A 21,119-nucleotide genomic window follows, 5' to 3' on the forward strand; every position below is an offset into this window, starting at 1 on the left:
TGGAAACTTTCCATGGGAATAAACAGGAATAAAACAAACAAACAAAACTGAAGGTTGGCCTTTTAACAGGGAACTTAAATTGGGTGGGGGAAATATATTTTATCATAATCTTGACTAAAACATCCAGATTTCATGTGGGTACACTTGAATATCTGCTATTCTTCAATCACATTCATATAGCACACTGCTTACTGCAGGGCTATTGAGGCCACGCCCCCTACCTGCACAGGTGATTTCTGTACCTGGACCACACTTTAGAGCCCAGAGCACAGAGACTATTGGAGACACATATTTGAGCTTGTGGACTACATAATATTGTTCAATAAAATAATTCAAACTTGATAAAGTTCTACTTACAAATAAATATGCTGAAATGTTTTTTCAATTGTTTTATTTTGCATGTCTGCTTATGACAAAACTAAATGTTTAGATTTATGTTTGGATATCATACAGTTTGTTTCAATTATCCCCATTATACAGTTAATTTCCATTATTCCCATGGAGTTTCCTATTTGGAATATTCCCAAAATTCCCATGGAAAGTTTCTGGAAATTTACCTTTGCAACCCTAGCAAGGATTGGTAGAGACTTGAGCGCTCAGGTTTCTACACCTTTATTTTCCTACTGCACGACCACAGGTGGCCTCCGTACGATGAAACAGAATAAACCATGATCTCTGTAACGATGCAGAGCAGCGCTGTAGTTTGAAGTCTTCAGACAACAATGAAGGTCTAAGGCACAGAGACGCACACTGTGAATTGACACAATTTGTTGTTGGGTCAAGTCTCATCGCGTGATTTGTTGATAATAAAATGAGATAACATCCTTCAGTGTTACACTTTAAAACAGAAACTTTGTGCATCATTATTAATTTAATGTGCGTCGTACCACCAGAGTAGCAGCACCGCCCAGTCATTACACAGCATCATTTAAAGTGCATGGTGGTGATCAATAACACACTACCAACTGGAGCTCGGTAGTCCTACAGCAGTGTGTGTGGAGTCCAGTCATCCAAACGTCACTCAATCGCACTAAGAGTTGTGTTCCTACTCATTAGATTCATCACTGACACTAAGCCTGCAGCATTCACTTCATCTATGAGGAGGTTAGTAAAGTCTGGAGGGGCTTCACAGCTTGGCTCTTGGGGTTTGATCCAGTAGTGTCCTCATGTCCAACAGTGCCTCCTCCATGGCCTGGGCCAGATGTGTTGCATTGGTTTCTGTGCAGGTGTTGAAAGACGACACTGCGAAGTTGATGTGATCGTTCATGGGATTGTAGCACACACCGTATCCGTTGGATACAACCGGGCCGAAGCACATGACACAGTCGGTCTTGGACGGCACCTTGTGAAGAAATGAGAACGTGATGGTTAAGTAGTTAAGTCATCAAACAGTTTTAGTTCATCAACTACTACTGATATGTATTTATAGAAAGGATTAGGCACTAAAAGCAAACATGTTCTCGCTGTCATTTCTTTCTCACTGAGCTTTAGTACAAAGAGAAGAAAATATCTTCATCATCATCACCCCTGGCACATACCTGACTTGTAGACAGCTGGTAGTGTAAGGCTTTGGCGTACGCAGCGTCTGTGAAGACATCAGGTATGGAGAGATTTTCCTCAACAGCGATCATCTTAAGGCCCAGGAGGTGTCTGTCTATTGCCTGCCCACTGATGGCCTGTGGGGACGGAGAGAATATGCAACATTAGTCACCAGAACTGCTAAAAATAAATCTAAATATTCTACATTTTTCTTCTCGCAGACAACTAGCAGTAAACAGTAAGCACAGCCCAGCACAGTCCAGCAGCTCACTGGAGGTTTTAACAAACATTACTCAAACAGCAGGAAACAGTGAGTGTGAGTCAAAATAAACTACAGCGTGTGTGTTGTGTGATGAAGGAACAACATCGTGACTCAGTCTTTTTAAATGGCAAATAGGAGGAAGATATAGTACTCACCATGTTAGTATAGGCCCTGTGTGCTGTCACAGCCTTCACCATCAGATCCACCTTCTCTGTGTTCTGTGAAACACGAGAACATTAACACACGGCATGTTTAAACACTGAAGATCATCGATACTAACAGACATGACATTTATTCTACATCATCACTTTGTCTTTGGCTTTAATCTTGAAATGAGGTTTGCAGTTATAGAAACTGGCTTAGTGGTCACATGCTGTTGCATGACACAGCATGTATAATGTATGGAGGACGGAAGCTGCCAAAATCAAACATTAATAAATTACTCAAATCAATTAATACGCCATCAAATGCAGCAACAATAATAATAAAAAGGCATCATCTGCTTTAGAACATTAATATTGATATTTGCTTCTGTATATGAACTGATCAAATAGATGATACGTTTACCCCATGACACACTTTGAATGACGGCCCCATCATTTGCATGATGAAGCAGGAATCCATGCATATTAATGCTTGCAATGTCACTTTTTCATTTTTTTTAAATTCTCACTAATTATTTGGGTGAAAATTGGAAATTATTATGACAAAAATTGGTGGATGCCCTGCAGTACCTCTGCGGACCCCTAAGGGGTCACGAACCCCTGGTTGAAGACCCCTGTTATACATTATTTATGCACACATTTATTTTTGGTACATTTAATGAAATATTAATATGTCATTTCATCTAGTTTAGATTTTGGCAGGTCTGGTCCTCCATAGGTTCACTCATTGTTTAGGTTGGTTGATAAAGAGCGTTACCATGTCAAACAGTTTGGGTTGTAATCAGTTTATACTGGAAATCCTAACAGAGTGTGTGAACATGTCTGCTGTCTTCAGACCTGTTTGCTGGGATCGTCAAAGGCCTTGACAAAGGCAGCTGAAGCACTGGAGGCTGATCGGATCGTATCTGTGCGGCCCAGTCTGAACATGCGCAGGGAGGCACTTTCATATGTGGCACAGCAGCGCTGGTACATCCTGCAGACACAAGATGAGACGGTGTGAGGAAACTGCAACACTCTGTGTCACGGTGGCATTTATGTAAGGAGGAAAAATATCGGATTAAGTGCTCATATTAAGACAGTGTGAGAATCAATAATCGGCATGCATAAATAACTTCAGAAGCTCTCATCTGATTTCAGAGAGCGCCGGAGGTTTCCTCAGTCAGTCTGAGTGAACAGCAGATGGCGGTGTTACAACACAAAGACACTGAACAATGACAAGACACGTATGATGATACATCTTTTTTATTCTACACATTCTTCTATTTTTCAAAACCTGCTGCCTACATTACCCACAAGTGACTAATGCAGCAGAAATCCCCAGGAAACCTAAAAACTGAGGGACTCAAGCTCAACATGAGCCTTTCTAGTTATTCTCAGTACATACAACATGAGTCCATCTCCACACGACTCTTCAGCATCTCACCTGTAGTAAGCCAGCTGTAGCGCTATCTGAATGAAGGCATCCGGACTCATCTTGTGGGATTTTGGGACGTTTTTCCCAAAGTGGCCAAATACAATAACTCTCATGTCCAAGTCCTGGGCCAGTCTGTGGGGGGAGCCATGTCAGGACAGTTAGACCAGGTCTTACCTATATGTCTGATGATATGAGTTGTAAATGATGTACTGTACGATCTGCCCTCACGTGTTCATGCTGCTCTTGGCTTCCTCAATGTCCTTCTTGAGTTCAGGAGTGATGTTGAAGTGTAGTTTCTTGGGCATAGGCAAAGGCACCATAGGAGACCGTGTCATCTCTGGCTTCCTCCTGTTACCATAAACAAGGAAAAAGAGAAATGATACATAAAACAGCACAAAAACAAAAAGGAGGAAAAACCAAAGTCATAATTGTCATTGCTACGGTTTAGAATTTGGATTTTTTTTGCAGAATGATGAGTTTGTTGAGTCTCTCTGTTCTCTCTGTGCTGTGTCTGACCTTTCAAAGACGCCAGAACAAGATACAACTCCAAATAGACACCTGCAGAGCCAAAATCGGCTTTGACCTACTTACGTGTATTCCACGACATGGTCGATCAAGGCCACAATGGGTGGGCCCTCAGCTGGAGCGTGCTCATAGTTCGCACCACATGTCCCGTCCTCTCCAACAATAAACTGGAACGAAGGTCAGAAACTTTAGACAACAAAACATAAAATGAGAATGTCCACCAGAGCCTGATGGATCTGTTTACTGCTCCAGTCTCAAGTCTGTCTTGAAGTGTTTATAGTTGTTGTGAACAGCCACCAGGCATCAAGATCATCATGTTGGGTTATGTCCCAAACTACAGACATTCTGTGGAGAAAAGAGATTTTCCAACAGGATATACCTTGAGATCCTACTATGGCTCTATTAGGAGTAATGCCTAAAGGTCTGAATGGAAGGTCCAAGAAATACCTTTTAAATATCTGACTTACAGCAGCATTGAAGTGTATGTATGTAACAATTAGATGGCTGAAACCAACTCCCCCCCCTTCATATAACACATGGATCCAGAAGGTTTGGGACCTCCATCAGATGGAGCACATTGCATATTTATTAAGGATCCAATAAGCCATCGTTACTAAGTGGTGGAGTCCTGTCATATCTTTATTAATACAATAAGACTGATTAGCCTCCCTATTCTACCACCTTTTTGTACACACCCCACAATGCCCCAATGTCTTAGTGTCATATCATACATCACTATAGAGCTGTGTCTGGTTACTTGTTTGTATGTGTGCTGGTGAGAAGATATTAGATTTACAGCGGTGTGCAGTCTGCTCTCCCTAAAATCCCAAACTCAGGCTGTGGTTTGTGTCATGAGGTCAGTGGAGGGTTGTAGTTGTGTAACAACGCTGAACAATCAGAATAATATTTGTTTCTCTGATTCACCAGCTTTCTCACTGCCCCAACTTCCTCTCCTGCTTCAGTTTATATGGCGACCAACACATGGCTCACAGTTGACGCAGCAGGCACACGTACACACACGTACACACACAGAACATCTGTTGGACAGCAGACAGGGATGCTTGCTCCACACTGTGGCAGTCCCAAACCCTCGTACACAAAAGTTAGGATAGAGAGTTAACATATGACAGCCTGCAGTGTATGTATGTATGTAACGTTGAAGCTCATGATGCTGCTGTACATATTACATTTGTTTTTCAGTGGAATTATATTCAGACTAGTGAGTCAACAACTTTGTTAACAGCCAAACATGAACAAGGTCACCAACAGCAGACCCAGCAGCAGCTAATATTACTGACTAGTCCAGCAGCAGTCAGCCCAGCTCGGCGTCTGTCTTTCAGTGTTTTATTTCACCAAGCTCTCACCAACAACTAAAAGTCAGTCCCACGGCTTCTTGCTCGCTCACTGTTATTATCACTGTTAAACTCTGCAGAACCTGGCTACTTTGCCCACTTGCACAGCTCTAGTTCTGGCATGAAACCAGCTCTTTCCCCTGTCAACATTCACCCACACCCCTAGGCCTGAAATCCTCCTCTTCTACCCGGTGGTCCAAAACACCTGGAGTACAAACACTAACACTACCTCGGTGCTCTGAGCTCACAGTCCATGCACAGCTAACTGGACTAAGTAGCTAACGACAGCAGCAGTTTGTGGTTTCTTCAGCAACAAGTGAAGCTTCACTGTCATTCAGGGAAAGTTGAGTTGAGGCAGAGCAGCCGGAGGACATCAGAGGGAAAATCAGAAAACATTTTCTCCATAAAATATGATCCAAGTTCACCAAAATCAGAGAAATTGACATACACAAAGAGACTGTTTGCACATAGCTCTTTTCAAAGACACTTATCGGTGCTTTGTTACCTCTTGTGGGATGTAGGCCCACAGATATATCAGCGTATATAAAGCTTTTCTAGTGGCCTAGATCTCAGATCTCAGTAAATAAGTAAAAATTAAAAAAAGCAAGTTAGAATGGAAACAAACACACAAACGTGGCTCAGACCGAGCCTGCAGGGAGAAAGGGACATTTGTTCATCTCAGGTGTTAAGAATGACAAGCCTCATCGAGGCTCACAGCTGTGGAAACATTCGGTGAAGCATTACTAATAATAATATCTGCACTTTAACTGAGGATAGTGTGTGCATTTGTATAAAAAAATGCTGTGGGTCACCTGCAGCGTCTTGTCAAACCAGCGGTTGCCACTGTTCCACTGGCTGCCTCCTCCGTGCAGCATCTGGACGGCAGCACAGCTGCGGTACATGTCATTGGACACTCGAGGCATTGCTCCATCCAAACACAGCAGGAAGATGCTCCGCTGGATGGCTGACACTGATTCTTTGTTGGTCTTATCTGGACACAAGTACACACACACACACACACACACACACAGTAAACACAATATCAGTCTAACTACATTTCTACACAAACAGACACCAGTGTCAGCTCAGTGTCCGTGGCCATTGAGCTCACCCTTGATGAGGTTGACGTAGGCCTTGCCCCAGGAGTCGCGATGCTGTGTGGTGAGGATTCCGACGGGCTCCACTTGGGACTGAAGTGAGGCGCTGCAGATCCTCTCCAACTGAATGTAGAGCTGATCAGTTGTCAGCGGAGTTCCATCACTGTTGTACACGTCCAACACAAAGAACTGAATCCAAGAGGGGGGAAGAGAAGAGTGGCTCAGTCAGGCTTCTCAAGGTCTGTTTATTGTGCTCTCTGCCACCTTATATCAGGATTAATTACACTAAAGCAAACTAAAGAGGGGTTAGAGAGACAGACGCTGGGTGTGGAAGCTCAGGATCACACTTCCTCACCTGAAAGTTGTGTACTACAGTAATGTGTTTGGGGGGCCTGGAGCTCTTGGCATGGTTCACAATTGAGTCTCTCTTCAGACCAGGGATCCGGCAGGACGACAGCACTTCATAGTACTGATTCATGCACAGGGGCTTCCCTCCCAGATATTCAACAGGTAGACTCTCGCTGCAAAAACATAAAAGCGCTGCTATTTAACACACAATTAAACACACAATATAATTTACAATGCTGTCATTTACTCAATGTCCCTGAATCTACCGCATGTTGCAGCATTTCTGTGAATAAGTAGTAGTGCTGCCTCGGGTTTGGCCTCATCACCTACATACTATAGGTGATGAGGCATGAGACATTGAGAGAAATGGCCTGTGGATACACACAATCTGACATGACACCTGCATGGTCATATTTTTATATCACTGAGTGTTGTATCACAATGTACTGTTTTACTGCTAGAAGACGGAAATGAAGTGGTATGATGGCAGCTAAGTGGTTCACAAGCTCTGCTCTGGTATTGACTGCCACCCCCTATTTTAACAATAAGGTGGCGCTTCGACTCCGTTATATTGTCTTTCAACTTTCTGTCTACACAGGAAGTTTCATTCCAGAACTAGAGCTGGGCGATGTAACCGGGTTCAGCAGAGTTTATAGATATAATAACAGAGGCGACAGAGGGTGAGTGAGCAATAAGCCAATAGACAATCGTAAATGTGGGACTGACTTTTAGAGGTTGGTGAGAGCTTGGTGAAATAAAAGGCTGAAAGACAGACGCCGAGCTGGGCTGACTGCTGTTGGACTAGTCAGTAATATTAGCTGCTGCTGGGTCTGCTGCTGGTGACCTGGTTGATGTTTGGCTGTTAGCAAAGTTGTTGACTTGCTAGTTTTTTTGATCATAAGTAATGTGATCAGAACAAATACTCGAGTACAGCTGAACATGTTTACCACAGTGACATTACACTCCGAGGCAACAAATCATAACAAGTACCAATTTCTACATAATGTTGCTTCAAGAAATGTATAATAAGTGTAGTAGTAGTCGATCAGTAGTATGATCTGATCAGTACTGTGACTTTTTACTAATATTAACTGTAACCAGGAGTGTTATGGAATTTTCTATCCTTAGGTTCTACGAGGTCACGTGTGGGCCTTGAGGTCCTCGGCAGTATTAGTTGTTTGGCTTTGGTTGAGAACAGTAGGTGCCAGTCTATCTGAACACTGTGGTGACCAGAGTCAAAAGAACTGAAGGTTGCCTTTCTAGACATAATAGATAGCTTGCCATTGATGTTCCAATCTGCGGACAGACATCTGTGTCTCCAGACTAGAATATGCTGACAATAACACCTCTATGGGTAAAAACATTCTCTTTGACTAATTCTGGGCGTGTAGTATTTGTGCTGTTATCTTGGGGTTTAAAGTCGATCCACCAGGATAAGTTGGGCAGAATGTGAGACCGACTCAGGCACTTCTGATGAACTTTGAGAGTGTCTTTAATTCTCCTTGGCCAAGTATCAATAAATAATACAGCATAAGACATCAGAGGCTCCTGAACACTTTCTTTCCTCCTGATCTCACCACTGACCTTCGACTTAAGCAATTTCTCCACAACAACAGGGAATGATTGATGGTCGATATGGAGAATATTCTAGGCTGAGTACTCACTTGTCAATCATTGTCTTGAAGTCCAAAACACCTGCTATCAGCTTGGCAGCAAACCTAAACACAGAGAAGATGATTCATATCAACATTTCCTTATTTCAGTTTAAAGAAGACAGAGTTAGTGTCTAAAATCTTTAGGTGCACACTTTGTGAAAACGCTGAACTGATCACAGGACAGTGAAGCTGTGTGAGTCTTCTAAAGGATCACGCTGTTTTAAACAGGGCATAAATATCCACTGTGACTCACAATTGTAAAAACTGAATAAGTAGATTAAATATCATAATCGTTGCACTGTTTGTGTGTGTATGTGTCCTCACCTCATTTGTCCCTTCTTATCACTGAAGTTCATGCGAGGTAAGACCAACCCAGGACTTGAGTGAACAACCACAGGCAAGCGGTACTCCAGATAGGCAAGCTGCACCCACCACTGTGACAACTACAAGCACACACACAGTCAAGAACAGATCAAGATGATGTCAGAATCGTGAAGATCATTAAAGGAAATAAGCCAAATGTCAGTCTGCAATTAAAAATGATGCAGAGGATGAAAGCAAACAGGTTGTGTGAGGGAAGCTCTGCAGTCCTCTGTTCCCACATCACAGTACTATAAGTCAAATTGTTCACAGCTGTCGGCCCAGATGTTGAGCTCACCCAGTTCTCAGTGTTCCGTGCTCTCTTTTCCAGACCTCTCTGCAGTCTCTCTCCAACCCCTCCTGTTCTCTGAAACTCATCCACCAGCTCTTTGGTCTGCTTCAGCTCATCCACCTCGACGATGGGCTCCAGAGCGGCAATGTAGCGCTCGCAGGTCTGCTGCAGAGGGGGGACAGGCAGGCCGGGCAGTCCTTTCTGGTGGGTCAGGTATCTGCCACTGACCCGGGTTGCAGACACAGGCTTCACCAAGTGACATGGTTTCAGTAAGCCACAGGGTTTCGCCATCCCCACCTTCACCTGAGAGACACATTAAAGACATGTGTGTGTGTCATTTTGTTACAAGAGTGCGTTGTTGTTGTGTGTACCCAGTCTGCTCTTTAATAGGGTTTTTGCCAGTGCTAACAGTTGTGTTGCCAGACATTGGCAGCGGCTGAAATGCAGGTTGGGGATGTGGCAGTGACAAAGTGGGTCATGCTTAATCTGACTTTTTTTTAATTCTATTAAAGAACATTGTTCAACTTTTTTGTTTTTTAATGTCCTGAATAAACTGACCTGACATACCTGCAAGATTTCCGGTTGGATCACACTAAAATCTAATCACTAAAAACAGATTCTGCTATCACAGCTATTCTCGAATAAAGCTGGAATAAATCTAAAACATACACGCCTCACAAAAAGTTTGGGATATTCAGCTTTCAGGTGAAATTTCAGAATGCATCTAAAATGCGCTCTCTAACCTTTCCAGGTGAACTTCATTTGACCTTCTCTAAACTTTTGAAAGCACATGTCCACCTGCTCAGTGTTCCAGTACTTATTCCAAAACATGCTGTTCTCTAACAAACAAGTGTGTGATCCATGAACGGACCACTAAATAATCTACTTCAGTGACAGTTTGTACTGAAACAGTCCTCTTCATCATGCTGTTCACATTTTGACATCATGACCAAGACGACACCTAACAATCCATCAACAGTACCTGGTCAAACAGGAAGTACTCAGAGGGAAGTTAACACTGAGCTGCGTGTCACAGAGTGTCATCAGCAGGTTGGAATAAGTCCACTTGTGAAAAGCGTGAGACGTCTCGTCGAGCTGTAATCTCAAGGTCTCATGACAAGTTACTGAGACATTCAAATGTTTGTTGTGGTGTACACACCGCTGTTGTTAACTTTTGTTTCAATAAATAGTTTGAGATGAAGAAATGACCATTGCATGCTTCTAATTAAATGTCCTACTTTCATGACATAATATCACTGTGGCATGAACTTTTTACATTTTACATAAATTTCTCCCAAAAGTCAAATCTCTGGAACTTTTTATGAGTGGTGTATTTTAAATGTAGTTTTTTTGTAGTTCTCAGACTCTCATGTAAAATGACAGATATCGCCGGTAGGGGGCAGTGTGTGCTCATTTTCAAATGGACTACAGCTCGAAAAAAACATGCCAGCAAAAAGACTGAGGGGTAAAATGTCATTGGGAAAAAAAACATGAACATTTTTATTTTTCAGCAGTTTTCCCAAATGACGGGCTACTTAAATATGAGAAAACTTATCCTCAAAAATCACCCAAAGCATCCACCGAGCAGGCGAAAAGAGCAAGATGGGTTTTAAGCAAGTTTCCGGTGTTTCACAGTTCTCATAAGCAATAAGTGGCGAGGCTGAACAACCACACAGACACATCCACCATCCTACACACTCACATTTACAGCGTTATGAAGGTCGCTGGACTGTATTCACGTCTTTATACCAAATCATATTTAAATGTCTGCACATATGTTCCTCCCAGCAGGTGTCTTTGCTAACGTTGTGTCACACTATATTGTCTGTATATGTAACATTAATCTATCTTGCTCATTAAACGTGTCAGGCTCGCTTGTAGCTTTGTTTGTGTCTTAGCGAGCCTTAAATTCACCTTTGACCCAGTTAGCTTAGCTAGCTAACGGTTAGCAGCCCACTCTGCTAACTTTGTTTACAGCTAGCTGGTTAGCCGCAGCTCACGCTCTTATCAAAGTGAGAGGGTTCAGTAACCTGAGATAAAGTCTAAAGGTTAAAACAGCACATTAAGCTGAAGGTGCGTTACTTACCATCGTTCTGCTGCAAATGCCCCACATTGTGCTCAGAGGAACGCCCACAGACAGGTCAGCTCCGGCAGGGCTCCACGTCCGGCACACAGGCTGCTCGATGCGGCGCTTTGGCAAACAGCGGCACGGCCGTGGACAGGCTGGAGACACACCCTGACTTCACAGCACAGGTGGCCGGCTGACTGAGCTCAATAGCCGGGGGAACGTCACTCAGCCGTGCTGCTGCCATAAAGGAATGTTGGGTGGGACTCTGTGTGACTTATTGATAGAGTACTGATATGTGCAATCAGTGTTTACAGTCACGGTCAGTACACACTGAGAGAAAACAACGTTATAGTATAATGCATACATATTATGAAATAAACAGGACTATTACTGAGTACTTATATAAATATAATAATATTACATTTTATTTCATAGGAGCCTTTCTGTCACCCAAGGACACCTTACAATAAATAAAAGTAAACAGCAAATAACAGAAACAAACAAAAAGAACCATAAAAGTATCAAATTACAAGAATAGAACATTAAAAACAGGTTCAAATAGGACAATGCAATTAAATCATCATTTGATACTCCCTGTACATTTTTGCTGATAAATATGTTTGTGCATTTTGGTTTATGCAAAATATTGAATTCAGGGTATTTATTTCTTTATTTGTTTATTAACTGTGTTAATTGGCATATACAGGGGAAAAAATGATACGAAGTGAAAATTTGGTTTATTTTTAGTAAGATACACAACCTGTTGTACATATTTAAATCCTATACAAATGTTTAATTTCTCTGCAAATCAATCAATCAATCAATCAATCAATCTATCTATCTATCTATCTATCTATCTATCTATCTATCTATCTATAGCGTGTCATTCACTGTTTTACCAGCAGGGGGCAGTAAGGAGCTGTGCTTGTTTTTAAATCTGCCTCAAAGTCACGAAGCAGAGTGTGAGGCTCAGCATGGCGGACACAGAGCAGCAGTCAGGTAAAGCGCAGCTCTGTCTGTCTCAGTGTCTCTCCTCTCTGTTTGTCTCAGTGTCTCTTCTCTGTTTGTCTCAGTGTCTCCTCTCTGTTTGTCTCAGTGTCTCCTCTCTGTTTGCAGCTTCTGTGTTCTTTCGCTCCCTCGTGTTAAACATCACGTTAGTAGGTACGCCACACTGTCACGGGACGTGTTATGAATGAACTTGATGTTCGCCGCCTGCAGGTGTTTCTCGCTGTCCTCAGCACAGCTGTTATATGTTTCCCATAAGTTGCGTTTTCTTCTGGGTTCATTCTCCAGCTGTATACGAGCCTGACGTGGAGCTTGTTCTGTGAGCGGGCTGTCAGTGCTGTGTTTACTGTCAGGAGGTGTAGCCAGCGCGGAGAGTTCTCAGTGTCACCAAAACCTTTGAGTGTTTTATTCAGAGCAGCTCCAGGACCGACTTCTTTAAAAGTCGGAGGGTTAAAGTAGTCCACGCTTTACACATGCAGACCAACCACACACACACACACACACACACACACACACACACACTATGACGGATGGACTAAAGTATTCACGTTGCCTCTGATTAAAGGGCTGCTCCAGCCATTTAGCATTACGCTTTCATAAAGGTGCTTGACATACACACATTAAACATAACTTTGTAAAATGTGGAGCAGCAGGGGTTGAGAGATTCTGAATTTCAAAAATGCTGGATCCTACATTTCCCATAATGCAATGCCATAGCATATTCCCAGCTCATTCTCCTTTTCTCTCCCTAGCTTCCTCCGTCACTGTTCTTTTCAGTCGTGTTGCCTCTCTCATTCTGTCCACAGAGGCTTCTGAGCCTGCTTACATCGCCCGCTCGCTCAGCTCTGGTTCTGGCACACACACATTACATAGTATAAAAAAGGGATGGATGGGTTTGTTTATGATCTCACATAAATACATAGATACATACTAAATCTTTAGGAAAAAAATCAAATCTTCAGTGAACACTAAATTCACTCATTAGCTGCCCAAAACCAAATGCTATCAGCTCCTTATCTGAACTGGAATTATCTCTGAATGTGTTTTTTCATCAACTGCGATTAAGATGAAGAGTCTGTCTGTACTTCTTTAGGATCCACTCCTGAGGATGAAGGACCTGAAGTCACAGCAGCCAACACCTTCATGATACCCAAAAAAGAAATCAGCATGGTGCCTGACATGGGCAAATGGAAGCGATCCCAAGTAAGTCCATTGTTCAGATTGGGTGTTGTAATGTTGCCTGTGTGTCTTGTATCTGTTTTAATTAGTTCTTAGTTTGTGCTGCTGCCTGTCTTGGCCAGGACTCCCCTTCCTGGTTAAAAAAAATAAATAAAAAGATTAATTCTGAGCAAATTCTCCTGAAAACTTGGGGAAATGATGGAGGTTAAGCTCTGGAAGTGCATGTGTGAAGAGTTTCATTTGATGTAATCCATCATGGTGATCCATTTTCATTATTGTAATCAATATCAATGTTTTTTTGAACACTTCTGCTGTGCCAGGCGTATGCTGACTACATGGGCTTCATCCTGACGCTGAACGAAGGCGTGAAGGGAAAGAAGCTCACGTGTGAATATAAAGTGTCAGAGGTATGTTGTCTTTCCTGTCGGTGCTGGTAGCCTTTTACATTTCTATGGGTTACTATTGTTGCAGGTTAAAGAATTGGGCATGAAAACAATACTCGAATGGCAATATTTTACTGAAAGACTCAGAGACGTTCACCTTCCAACCCTGAGCTAAATGCTGCATGCTAGTCTTTTCTGCTCATTAAACCTGTCATGTGTTGACAGTGATGATTCCTGTTGTGTGACAGACGGTGGAGAAGTTACTAGATCTTTTGGGGACTCTGGACCGATGGATCAATGAGACTCCTCCAGTTGACCAGCCGTCACGCTTTGGTAATAAGGCCTACAGGACCTGGTACGCCAAACTAGACCAGGTTAGTGTGTACACACACACACCCATAGAGCTCAGACAGAGTAACATTATTAGTTATCAATATTATATTATACCAGTGTCTGTAATCGTCCCTGCTTGGTACTTGTAAGTTTGACTGACTATATCCAGTTTTTTACCAGTGGAAACTGTAAAAAAAAAGTCATCCAGGCCTGTAAAAAAAAAAATTATAATAATATAATATAGATATAATATATATATATATAATAGTATATAATAATAATATGTTATGTATGTATGTATGTATGTAATGTATGGAGGTATGGTATATGTAAGTAATGGAAAAAAGTAGGTATGTATGTATGATGTTAATGTAATATAGGTTAAGGAGTAAATGTATGTATGTATGGTGTAAAATATGTATGTACATGGGTGTAAATATGTAAAAGATGTAAAAAAAAAAAATGTAATAGTAAGGGTATGTATGTGTATAGATGTTATGATGAGATAAATATAGTGTGTGTGTAATATAATGATATGGTGTGGAGAGGTGTCTAGTCAAGAATATGAACGCGTTAATAAATGTTGGTTCGAAGGTTAATTTTAAAGAATTAAACGGCGTTTATTAACAGGAGGAAGTGTTAAAAAAAAGAAAAAAGATTAACGCAATTAACGCGTTTTTTGTAATAGTTACTATCCGGTGGGCGGGTACCGCCAATTTTGGATGTGGCAAAAGTTAAGCTTGTGTTGCCCAGAATAATAAGGTAGTGTGTGTAGTGTGGAAATGGGAATGTATAAGAGCATTAAATTAAGCCCTCACGGAGACTTGCGCCCGGGGCCGGAAAAAAAATCGGCGGCACGATGTGGCACCAAAACAAGCGAAAACCGGCCCTGTTGTGTAAATTAAGTTTACACGGGCAGAAAAAGGTGCGCTGCCACAGGGTGCGCAATAGGGTCGACAATGTATAAACGATCGGCGCAACGGGACCGAAAACCTTCTCAGTGAGGAGCAAGATAACTATGATATAAATATAGTTCGTGGATGTGGAGTCTGAATCGCTAAACTAAAAGGAAGAGTCTAATGGTGGAAAGAAGATGGGATGAGAGTGACGGTGGAAACGAATGTTAAGGGTGAGCATTTCATTGTTAAAGAAGTTTGCCGCGATGGATCGTGGTGATGAAACAAAAACAGAGGCCAATTTTGCACAGTTGCAAAGCCGAATTTTAAAATTCCACAGAAGGTTAAACGACTTTAAAAACAACCCTCAAAGCAAAACAACCCAATGTCTGAAAACGACTACGGGAAGTGGTAGTGATGGCCCTATGTCAAAGAAAAGAATGATAGTAAATCAACCTCATTATCTGGCCTTTGTTGTTTAAGGTGTCTGTGGTTTGCAACTGGGGTTCGAGAGTGTGTTGGCAAACCTTAAGCCAAGTAAAATGAAGTGGGAAATATGATCAGAGACTTAAGCGGGATGTGGTATTATGAGGAAAGTCTACAGTGTTTAGCATAATTAGAAAAAGTCATAAGTTTACATAAATAAGTATTCGATATCATAGGGGGAAGGGGCCGTGTCAGTATCCCAGAAAAGGTGGTGGCGAATTGTGGGAGATTTATGTGAGTACAGTTGTAATTGATAGGAAAGGGTAGTCGGGGCATTAAGATACGGGCGTATGTAGAGGGGTGTCCAAAATTGTTTTTGCGGGATTATCGCGATGATAAGGTCTAGGTCAATAAAAAATGAGATATCAAAATAAAAAAGTGAAAGCGATTTTTTAATTCCTGAGAGGGCTGAAAAAAGACTTGATAATGGAGGATATTTGTATTGTAGGTGTAAAATGAGCAAGATTAATGTAAGAAATAAACACAGATAAATAGATGAAAATTCCATTCATGTGAAGTTGGCTTAGAAGGTGGGGTGCACAGAGTGACACAAATGCAACAGAAAAAAGCGCAAGAAAGGAAGGAAAATAGGAAACGTGAACGTGAAGGTCCACACTCCTGTAAGTGTGGTGGGGAAACTGGGGTGTTTTGCGTATTGAGGGGTGATTGTTGGTTAAGGTCGTGGTTAATATCTGTGTGGGAATTTAATTGCGGGAAGCTTTGCAAAACATGTGCAGATTTGCGCTGTGTGTTTATAGTCCAACGAGCATCGGGCAACTTTTAAAATGAAAATGGTTTCCCCCTAAAAAGTGCCTAAAAGGGTCCCTGTAAAATCCCAAATTGTTCCACGGGCAAGATAAAAGAACTCCTCCTTAAAGTTAGAAATAAGGAATCATAGACAAATATAAAATAAACAAAGTAGAACGCCTCACTGAAGGGCCCAGGTTGGTCCGTTGGACTGCAGTATAGCGTTAACAATGTCCGCCATATTGGAATGTGGCAGATCTGCACCGTGAACTAATAAAAAAAGCAAGGGTCCGGTTTTTAAGCCATGGTTGGCAATTTGGGGGGAGACGAACCGCCAAGGGCGCACAGGTCTACACGATGAGGGGGCGTTTAAGTTAAGTGGGGGACACGCTGGTAGTACAACCCAGGTACAAACACACAACACACTAAGTACTACTACATTGGGAACAAGGCTCTACTGTTGCCAAGTGCGCAAAATGGCGGCCGCCACCGGGAAGGTAAACAAAAAACCGCGTTTAATTGCGGGGTCAGAAGTTTTTTAATATTATAAACGCGTTAATTTGACTTTAAAATTATGAACAAAATTAACGCGTTAAATTTGGACAGCACTAAGATTATATATATAAGCAAACACACAGGCATATAGATGAATACAGCATATACACATAACAAAGAAAAATAAAAGAACACATACCAAGTAAATAAGTAGCACAAAAAAGTGAGAGTACATAGAAAGGGGGAACATACATACCGATAACATAGCATAAAGTATAGAAACGTACATACATACAGTACAGATACATACATACTACAATAACAATACATAACAATGACACAAGACAAAATCATACAATACATACATACAACAATACGAATATATAAGAAGCATATATATATAAAATAGATAATATAGTATTAGCTATACTAATAATTTTTTTTTTTTACAGGCCCTGGAAAAATGACTTATTTTTTTACAAGTTTTCCACTGGGGTAAAAAAACTAAAAGGATATGAGTCGCAAGTCAACTTAAAAGGTACCAAGCAGGGACATAAATGGTGCAGACACTGTGTTTAATAGGAGATAGGGAATAATAGTGACAATAACGAAGTAAAGGGGGGGTAATGTGGTACTCTGTCGGGGCGGGTTATCTCCTGAGGGTGTGTGTGTGTTGGGACAACACTAACCTGACCGGTCTGTTTTGGCGTACCAGGTCCTGTAGGCCTTATTAACCAAAGCGGTGACGGCGGTCCAAGCTGGAGGAGTCTCATGATCCATCGGTACCGAGTCCCCCAAAGAGATCTAGTAACTTCTCCACCGTTGTCACAAACGGAGGAATCATCACTGTACAACACATGACAGGGTTAATGAGCAAGAAAAGACAGAGCAAGTGCAGCATGTTGCTCAGGGTTGGAAGGTGAACGTGCATAACTTGGAGTCATTTCGTAGAAAATATTGCCATTCGTGTATTTTTGTTGCATGCCAATTCTTTAACCTGCAACAATAGTAACCCAAGAGAAGTAGGAAAGGCTACCAAAAGCGACCCAGGAGAAAGACAACATACCTCTGACGACTTTTATATTCACACGTGAGGCTTCTTTCCCTACAACGCCGTCGGCAGCCGTCAGGATGAAAGCGCCATGTAGTGCAGCATAGCGGGCCCTGGCACAGGCAGGAAGTGTTTTTCAAGAAAACAGTAATGAGATTATCAATAAATGAAAAATGGAGCACCATGAATGGATGTAATCAAAGTGAAAACTCTTCACACATGCAACTTCAAGAAGCTTAACCTCCATCAATTTCCGCAAGTTGTTCAGGAAAAATTTGCTCAGACAGGTTAATCTGGTTTGTATTTAATTTTTATGGGTGTAGAACCAGGAAAGGGGGGGAAAGTCCTGGCCAAGGAGGCAGGCAAAAGCAGACAACGAAAGGCTAACAGAACACTAATTAAAAACAGATAAACAGTACAACAACAGTCAAACATTACAACACGCCAATCGTGAAACAAATGGACTTGGACTATGGGGACGGGGCTTCCATTGTGTACCGCGCATAGGTCAGGAACACCAAGCTGAATTCCCGTAGTAGGGGGTGTTGGGTATCAAATGAAAGGTAGTTTTTGGCATTCTGTGACGGGGTCAAAAAGTCGGCTTAATGGGGCCTCCAGGATGAAATCCTAAAGAAGTAAGAACAAAGACTCTAAAGGGTCATGCTTTCATCGCATGGAATTGAGTGAAAAAACACATCAGCAGATATTCCAGTTCAGATAAGGAGCTGAATAGAATTTGGGTTTTTGGCAGCTAAATGAGTGAATTGTAGTGTCACTGAAGATTTGGAGTTTTTTTTCCTGATGAAAGATTTAAGTAAAGGTATATCTATGTATTATAATTGAGATCAGTAAACACGAGCGACCATGCACATCCATTGTTTAATACTGGATGTAATGGTAGTAGTGAGCCAAAGACAACCAGGGGAGGCGGAGCGAGGGGCGATGTAGGGAAAAAAGAGCGAGAAGGCATCAAGAAAGCCCTCTGTGGACGAATGAGAAGAGGCCGCAACAAACGAGCTGAAAAGAACAGTGACGGAGGTAAAGCGAGGGGGAGAGAAAAAAGGAGAAGGGAAGCGTGGGAAGAAAAGGCGTAAGGCAATTTGCAATTTAAAGTGGGAAAGGTAAGGGGGATCCCAAATATATTGAAAAGTCAGAAAATCTCTCAACCCCTGCCAATGCCTCCAATTTGTAACAAAGTGTATGGTTTAAAAAATGTGTGTGATGTCGAAAGCCCTTTAATGACAGGCCGGTAATGCTAAATGGGCTGGAGGCAAGCCTTTTAATCAGAGGCAAGCGTGAATAAGGCTTTTGGGAGCCGTGTACCAATTCATAGTGGTGTGATGTGGGTGGGATTGGGTGGGGTTTGTATGTAGGGGTGGTGTGTGGTGTGTGGGATGTATGGTGTGGGTGTGTGTGTGTGTTGTGTGGGTTGGTCGGAAAATGCATGTGTAAAAAAGCGTGGACTACTTGTAGACCCTCCGACCTATGATAGATGTTAAAGAAAGTACACCCTGTCCGTGGTGAGCTGCTTCTGAATGAAAACACTTCAAAGTTTTGGGTGAAACTGAGAACTCTCCGCGCTGGCTACAACCTCCTGGACAAGTAAAACACAGCGCTGAACAAGCCCGCTCACAAAGAACAAGCTGTCCGACGTCAGGCTAGGATACAGCTGGAGAATGAACCCAAGAAGAAAACGCAAACTTATGGGAAAACATATAACAAGCTGTGCTGAGGACATCGAGAAACAATGCAGGCGGCGAACATCAAAGTCAGTCAAAAAGAACGAACGTCAGTGACAGTGTGGCGGGTACCTTACAGAACAATGAAGGTGGTGTTAACACGAGGGAAAAAAGCGAAAAACACAGAAGGCTGCGAAACAGAAGAGGAAGAAGCACTGAACAAACAGAGGAAGACACTGAGAACAAAAGAAGAAAGGAGACAACGGGTAGAACAAACATGAGGAGACTCGAACAAACGAGAAGGAGAAGAGGACTAGAAGACAAACAGAGAAGGAAGGAGGAAACACTGAGCAAACAGAGGGGAGGAGAGAAACACTGAAAAGACAAACAGTAATAGTAAAAAAAGACAGGCTAGAGACAAACAGAGAATGAGAAACAACGAGACAGAAGGAGGCGAAAAACACTGAAGAACAAAAACAGAGAGGAAAGACACTGAGACAAACAGAGAGTGAGGGAGAACAACTGAGACAAAACAGAAAGAGAAGGAGACACTGACAAAAAAGCAGAGAGGAAGAGAGGCACGGAGACAAACAAGAGGAGACACTGAACAAACATAGAAGGAGACAGGCTGAAGACAAGACAGAGAGGATAAAGACCTGGAAGACAAGACAGAGAGGAGACCTGAGACAAACAGAAAAGGAGGGGAGAAACTGAGAGGCAGAGAGGAGACACTGAGACAGAACAGAAGAGGAGAACAACTTGAAGACGGGAACAGAAGAGGAGAAACAGCTGAGGGGACAAACAATGAGGAGGAGAGACACGTGAGAACGAAGAAACAGAGAGGGAGGAACACTGAGACAAGAACAAAAGAGGAAGGAGAAGACACTGAGACAAACAGAGATGAGACACTGAGACAAACAAGAGGAAGACACTGAACAAAGCAGAGAGGGAGGAGAAACGACTGAGGACAAACAGGAGAGGAGAACAGCTGAAGGACAAGCAGGAGAGGAGGAAAGACGACTGAGGACGGCAGGAACAGAGAGGAAAGGAGAAGGAAGAGGGGCGGGAGGACGAAACAGAGAGGGAAGAAGGACAACGGTGAGACAAGACAAGAGGAGAAAAACAAGAACTGAACAACACGAGGAGAAGGAAAGAAGCACTGAGACAAACAGGAAGAGGAGGAAGAAAACACTGAGACAAGGACAAAGAGGAGCACTGAGACAAACAGAGAGGAGAACCTGAAGAAAACATAACAGAGAGGAAGACACTGAACAGAAAAAGCAGAGGGAAAAATACACTGAGAAGAACAAAACAGAAGAGAAAGAAGACACTGAGACAAAACAGAGAAGAAAAGAACAGATGAAAGAACGACAGGAGAAGGAGGAAGAAACCAAACTGAGACAAAACAGCGAGAGACAACTGAGAACCAAAAACAGAGAGGAGAACGACTGAGACAAACAAGAGGAGGACAACTGAAGAGCAGACAGAGAGGAGAGACCAATGAGGAAGGACAAAACAAGAGGAGAAGACACGGAGAAACAAACGAGAGGGGAAGACACGTGAGAACAAACAGAAGAGGAGACACTGAAGACAAAACAGAAGAGGAGAAGACTGGAGAGGGGGCAAAACAAATAAGAGAGACCTGAGACAAACAGAAGAGAAGAGACACTGAAGAGCAAACAGAGAGGAAAATGATACAACTGGAGGAGGGGGACAAACAAGATGAAAAGGAGAAGACACTGAGAACAAAAAGAATAAGTAAGAGACACGAGAAACAGACATAGATGAG

The 21,119-nt window shown here is 42.3% G+C and overlaps 2 protein-coding genes across 2 annotated transcripts in view; one reads left to right on the plus strand and one right to left on the minus strand.

Moving 5' to 3' along the window:
• Positions 1-374: 374 nt before the first annotated feature.
• Positions 375-11,329, minus strand: crata (carnitine O-acetyltransferase a). Its single transcript, XM_019264356.2, has 14 exons — positions 11,095-11,329; positions 9,015-9,311; positions 8,681-8,799; positions 8,366-8,419; positions 6,709-6,874; positions 6,368-6,542; positions 6,069-6,247; positions 3,971-4,071; positions 3,608-3,727; positions 3,389-3,511; positions 2,803-2,938; positions 1,957-2,019; positions 1,539-1,676; positions 375-1,342 (listed from the first exon to the last, which is right to left on the minus strand). The coding sequence occupies exons 1-14, from the start codon at positions 11,119-11,121 to the stop codon at positions 1,127-1,129; spliced, it is 1,914 nt and encodes a 637-aa protein (XP_019119901.2). The 5' UTR covers positions 11,122-11,329; the 3' UTR covers positions 375-1,126.
• A 649-nt stretch (positions 11,330-11,978) lies between these two features.
• The window catches only part of ptpa (protein phosphatase 2 phosphatase activator), a 26,576-nt gene continuing 17,435 nt past the window's right edge, over positions 11,979-21,119 (plus strand). Inside the window, exons 1-4 of the mRNA XM_019264049.2 lie at positions 11,979-12,075; positions 13,175-13,284; positions 13,581-13,667; positions 13,892-14,017. Coding sequence (XP_019119594.1) covers positions 12,051-12,075; positions 13,175-13,284; positions 13,581-13,667; positions 13,892-14,017 — 348 coding nt within the window. The 5' untranslated portion in view covers positions 11,979-12,050. The remainder of the gene's footprint in view (positions 12,076-13,174; positions 13,285-13,580; positions 13,668-13,891; positions 14,018-21,119) is intronic.

Source organism: Larimichthys crocea, chromosome IV, assembly GCF_000972845.2.
Source record: "Larimichthys crocea isolate SSNF chromosome IV, L_crocea_2.0, whole genome shotgun sequence".
Classification (NCBI taxonomy): Eukaryota; Metazoa; Chordata; class Actinopteri; family Sciaenidae; genus Larimichthys; species Larimichthys crocea.